The 5,844-nt window shown below is 35.5% G+C and overlaps 1 protein-coding gene across 1 annotated transcript in view; it reads right to left on the bottom strand.

Annotated features, from left to right (window-relative positions):
- Positions 1–5,844, bottom strand: part of LOC106873871 (mRNA cap guanine-N7 methyltransferase) — a 36,232-nt gene that overhangs the window by 9,663 nt on the left and 20,725 nt on the right. The window contains exons 4-7 of the mRNA XM_014921388.2: positions 5,622–5,746; positions 4,460–4,641; positions 944–1,114; positions 98–215 (exon numbers count right to left, since the gene is read on the bottom strand). Of these exons, the coding sequence (XP_014776874.1) occupies positions 98–215; positions 944–1,114; positions 4,460–4,641; positions 5,622–5,746 (596 nt within the window). The remainder of the gene's footprint in view (positions 1–97; positions 216–943; positions 1,115–4,459; positions 4,642–5,621; positions 5,747–5,844) is intronic.

Here is a 5,844-nt window from a genome sequence, read left to right as displayed (position 1 = left end):
ATCTAAGTAGTGCATGGAAAGGTGGATGTTGAAACAATGATAATTATGGTACAAATATGTATGTATGTATAAAATAATGAAAATAATGCTCTTGTACCTCTAAAGCTTGCATACGTCCAAGGAGGATACGGTTTTCACTTGTCTTATGATGCTTTTCGAAGTAATCTGAAAACGACTGCTTCTCTACCAATTTCATGTTATACTTTTCAGCTAACCTAGGAAATAGAATCATACAGTAAAATGTAATATATGAATACAAGTCATTTTCAGAGGATAACATAGTAGAAGTTATATAGAAAACTTAACGCTACCAGAGTCAACAGACTTGTTGGAGGACTCACTTGGAAGTCCCCTTTTGTGAACTCAGTTGTGCTTCTCAGAAAACTGAGGCTATTATGGTGTTTTCATATTTTTGCTGCATTGATAACTAAAACAGCAAATAAACAGTATTCAACTGAGACAAAAATCTTAGCTATGGATTAGGCACACTGGAAAAAGCATTACTGTTTAGCTCTAAATTATTTTTTTAGCTTATATTATATTTAACCCTTTAACATTTAAACAGGCCATATCTGTCCTAAATAGTCTATCTGGCCAAATCTGGCCTTTCACACCTACCTTACAATCTAATTCAAAAAGTCTGCAATCACATCATCAAAATCTCAATGCTGTGAGATAATACAGGATTAATTCAAAACAATGTGAATAAATAAGCATTACATTTGACAGGATAATCTGAATGCTAAAGGGTTAAATAGAAGAAATATCCTTAGTTGGAATAGCTTTGATCACAAAACAGAACCATACTTCACACATTTTAGAATATGCAAAACAATTATACAGTTATGTACCAACAATGTAGTTACCCATAACATACATTTTCAGAGTTCCTTTTTTTATGCTAGAAACTCAAGTAAAAGAGAACAGTAAAATCTCAACTTACTCCACCAATGCAGGAAAATACACCAAAAACTCAGGGCAGTCGACTACACCCTCCAGTTGAAAGGAATACTGAGACCCAAATAATGGCAGATTATTCTTGTCTTCACTCAAAAATTCCACTTTATAAACATCATTTCCAAAAGAATTGGTTTCACTTTTTCTTAAGCGATTTCTGAAAAACAAAAACAAGGGAAAACAAATGATGATAATGTCTTTTACTTGTTTCAGTCACTGGACTACAGCCATGCTGGGGGCAGTGCCTTTTAAGCGTTTTCAGCTGAACAAATCAACCCCCAGTACTTATTTTTTAAACCTGGCACTTACCCTACCAGTGTCTTTTACCAAACACTTCAGTTACAACAAACCAATACCAGTTGTCAAGTGGTGATAGGAGACAAACAGACACAAACACACAAACTCACACACAAGCAGCAGGCTTCCACAGTTTTTGTCTACCTAACTTACACACATAACATTGGTGACCTGAGGTTTGCCCAAGGTGACACACAGTGGAACTGAACCTGGAACCATATGGTTGCAAAGCTAGCTTCTTAGCCACACAGCCATTTATTACTATTTTTGTAATATCTCTTCTTTTAGAGCTTACATTAAAATCTTTTATTTCTACCATTTTGAATGCTTGCTTTTTCTCAAAAATTATAAGGAATTTTTTTTTAACATAAAAGGTGCCCCCATGTGTCTAAGCATTCAACTGACTGATATCTTTGGCAATGTGCCATGCTTGAGAAGACTCGTCGTCAAGCCAAGTGAAACCACAGCCATAGCCAATGTTGGTGTCACATAACTGGCATGTAAAAAGCACCATTACACTCTTGGAGTGGTTGGCATTAGGAAGGGCATCCAGCCGTAGGATGCCCTTCCTTACTGAGGATTGCAAAGCATGTTTTCTTATGCACAGCATGAAATCAATTGATATTGAGGTATGTATTAGACTACATTCAAATTCCATCCTGAAGGTAGGCCTATTTTTTAAAATATTCATTACATTGCTCGTGTGTGTATTTATCATAGAATTGGTGGTTTTTTGAAGCTTTCACTTGAATTTTTTAGCAAGCAGTATCTTTACCCTTCTTTTCTTTAAATATTTTATACCTGTTTAGGTAGAAGTCTTGCTAGCCACCTCATTATTACTGTTTTTAACTTTAATAATACTTCACATATCTACTTGTATTTATTTATTTTGGTAGTTTTGACTTATTAAGTCCCTCTAAGCGTGAGGCTTTATTTTATAATAATGCCCTTATATAGATTATATTATATATATTTATGGAAAAAAATGATGGTTTTTTTTTTCACGCTGACTACTTGATAAATTCTTAAAAAGATTTTATCCTTATATTATATTATAAATAATTAGAATATATTCAGTGCTGAATATTATTCTGTAAAAGCACATGTTGCCGAAAATGTAACTTGAATAGCCCGCCTCTTTCACGGATATATAAGGATGAACAGAAGTCGCCATGCTGCTGTTGTTGGGTACATCAGGGTATGTTGATTTTTGTTTATTCTTTATGTGTCTTGACCATACGTGCACTGATGAATAAAAGATGCAGCTTACTGCATAGTTTTGCTGTATTCATTATGAAACCAGTGGTTTGCCGTTAAGTTAAAAGTTTTTAGGAGGTTAGCTTTGAAGGTTGCATTCCCCGCGATCGGTAAACATGAGTTTATTTTAATAGTTTTGACTTATTAAGTCTCTCTAAGCGTGAGGCTTTATTTTATGATAATGCCCTTATATAGATTATATATATATATATATTAAAACAAAAGTTAATTTCTAGTCATAGAATTACCAAAGGTTTCGTATCCACAAAACCCACAGCCTTGGGGACAGTTTGTCAGACTATACAAAGACAAAAAAATTAAACTTTCTAGAACGTGGATGTGGGGAATCGCTCAGATATAAAGATTTAACGGCTAATGCATAAAAACGCTAATGAGGACGGGTTATCTCCCCTGGACCAGAGGATAAAACAATCCTTACAGAAATAGCCTAACCAGTAAACGGGGAGATCCAATTTTCCAGTAGGTAGCGCTTGAAATGGACAAGTTTAAAGAAAACAAGCCAAATTTAGCAGAGTCCTTAGGAATTTTGGCTCTCTCCGCAATGCAGATTTTGTAACAGCTACTCCCATTAATATATGGGCCTGGATGATCTATTATTTTCCACCTGATATCACATGGGTTTCCTTGATCTTTGAGGTGCCACACACAGCTGACCATGACAAAACGTCTTTCTGAGACTCTGAAGGATGACTGGTGGTTGCGGAAGTGACGCTTGAAAGATGTAATGGCTGTTCCAATATATTTACAAACTTGGGATGCAGCTATATTTGTACTCCTGGTGTATCTCTGGTAGGTTCCAGGCCTGGGAATGTTGCTGTTAACAACAATGCTGACATTGTCGATATGGCACAATGATCTGGCAGTGTTATCGCTGTGGTTATCGTTTCTGGTCATATGGTTGGCGTTAGTGTGGGTGTGTGTGTGTGTATGTCACAGATAGTGGACGTGTGTGCTTGTGTTGATTGACATGCCTTGACATTCATTATATGTGTGCATGTGATTTTGTATGTTTGTTGACGTCACGGAAGTCATGTTTTTTTTTTTGTCAAGAAAAAACAAATAAAACTTGTGTTTAATCATTTAAATAGAAGTCCAAATGTCACTAAAATTTGTACTGCTCTGCCAAAGATAAGTACGAAAATAAATATGTAAAAAAAAAACTTAAGATAAAATATACTATTTCCGAGATATTTTGGACACACACAAACATCTCTAGAGTTTTAGTATTATTCATATATATCGTGATGGCACCTGTACCAGTGGAGCGCTAAGAGCATCGTTCGATCGTGATCGTTGCCAGAGCAGCTGACTGGCTTCCATGCCAGTGGCACGTAAATAGCACCATTTGAGTGTGATCGTTACCAGCGTCGCCTTACTGGTACTTGTGCCAGTGGCATGTGAAAAGACATTCGAACGAGATCGATGCCAGTGTAGCCGTTGCCAGTACCGCCTGACTGGCCTTCGTGCCGGTGGCACGTAAAAGTAACCACTACATTCTCAGAGTGGTTGGCGTTAGGAAGGGCATCCAGCTGTAGAAACTCTGCCAAATCAGATTGGAGCCTGGTGTAGCCATCTGGTTCACCAGTCCTCAGTCAAATCGTCCAACCCATGCTAGCATGGAAAGCGGACGTTAAAAGATGATGATGATGATTGCGTGTTCATTTCTTTTTTGCATCTGTGATTTTATTTTTTGATTTTCTATATAAATGAAGATATTTCCTTCGTCTTGTTGCTTTCCTCTCAACAAAATGAGAAGATGCATTGCAGAATTGTCATGACAAGAAATTAACTCTTTGTTTTAATCATTACTACTCTATTCTTACTTTTTTTCTGATATATGTTTTATTGACTAAATATATATGACAATGATGAAATATAAGCTCACAGAATAGAAAGAAAAATGAGGAAGTGTAAAATAACAACTTACACAAGTTCATAAGAGTTAGGAGTTGTTCCAATGAAGTAACCACCATCTTGCAAACATTCAGCAACATTCTTCAACATCATATCTGCCTGAGAGTAGCTTTCGAAGGAATAGTGCAGTGCAAACTGACAACTAACAAGGTCAAAGCTGATTGATGAGTCTTTATACATGTCTTTCAGTCTTTGCTTTAAAAGAAACAGGGGGGGAAAAAACAAACAAAAAAATGTCATTTCTTCAGACACATTGGGGAAAAGAAAAACTGCAAAGTAACATTGAAACTTGGGTAAAAATGAGACTAAAAGATTGAGATTACAAACTATATTTAACCCTTTCGTTACCGTATTTATTTTGAGGTACTCTGTTTCTTTCAATTAATTTTAAATATAACAAAGAATTTTGTAAAATAATTTAGTTATCATTAAGCTAGGGTTAAGAGCATAAATCGTGACTAAAGTTTGGTGGAAGATGTTAATTCAAAACTTATGAAAACAAAACATTTGTACTACAGAGCCAGAGGCGGTTTCACCCAGGTTGGTATCAAAAGGGTTTTAAGTAACAGAAACCATTGCTATTATTAGAATACAGCTTGAAATAATTGTTTCAAATTTTGGGCACAGGGCTGGCAATTTTAGCAGGAGGAGCACTTATGCCATGGTGATAATAACAATAAGATCTAACAAGGTAACAATGTGTAAATTTTTTTTTTTTTTTTGTTTATCTTTGGTCAGTTAATGTCATTTCCTACTTGCTTTCTATTTAGAAAGCAAAGGAAATGACTACTGTTCTCTTCAAGCTTTGCTTTTGTGAACAAGACATCAATGTTTTGAAACTGACCTTATTTTCCATTACATTCCAGGGAGATTCAGTACTGTGTTGCTGAAGCAGAAATATTGTTATGGCAAATATTTTGCTCAATACCAGATTTGTTTGTCAGTTGTGCTTCACCTTAATCACCTGAGCATGTCCCTCAGTGCCTGACAATATGTGCGTCTCTGATCATGAGCAGCAGTAGTAGGGGAGCATCATAACCACGTGTTGAGAGGGATTCTTTGGGATTTCAATAAATATTATAACAAAAGCAAAGCCTGAAGGAAATATTAGCCATTTTTCATACTTTCTAGGAATAAACAAATTCGAAATAACTCTGCATAGGTTTTGTTCTCACCTTGCTAACATCAGCAGTTATAAATTCGGCATCAAAAATTTGTTCTCTTCTTTTACTGTTCTGGTTCCGTTCAACTATATCTTTGAATCTTGCTTCACTCTGTTCGACCGATGTCGATGCTATATCTATAAAATTAAAATAATAAAAAGAATAACAATAATAAGCTCTCCTATAGACTACCTCAGGAAGACTTGTTTGGTTTCTTTTTTTTTTTTTTTTTTTT

Source organism: Octopus bimaculoides, chromosome 20 (genome assembly GCF_001194135.2).
Source record: "Octopus bimaculoides isolate UCB-OBI-ISO-001 chromosome 20, ASM119413v2, whole genome shotgun sequence".
In the NCBI taxonomy this organism is placed as follows: domain Eukaryota; kingdom Metazoa; phylum Mollusca; class Cephalopoda; order Octopoda; family Octopodidae; genus Octopus; species Octopus bimaculoides.
Note: the sequence above shows the minus strand (reverse complement) of the source record. Positions and strands in the feature narration are given on the sequence as shown.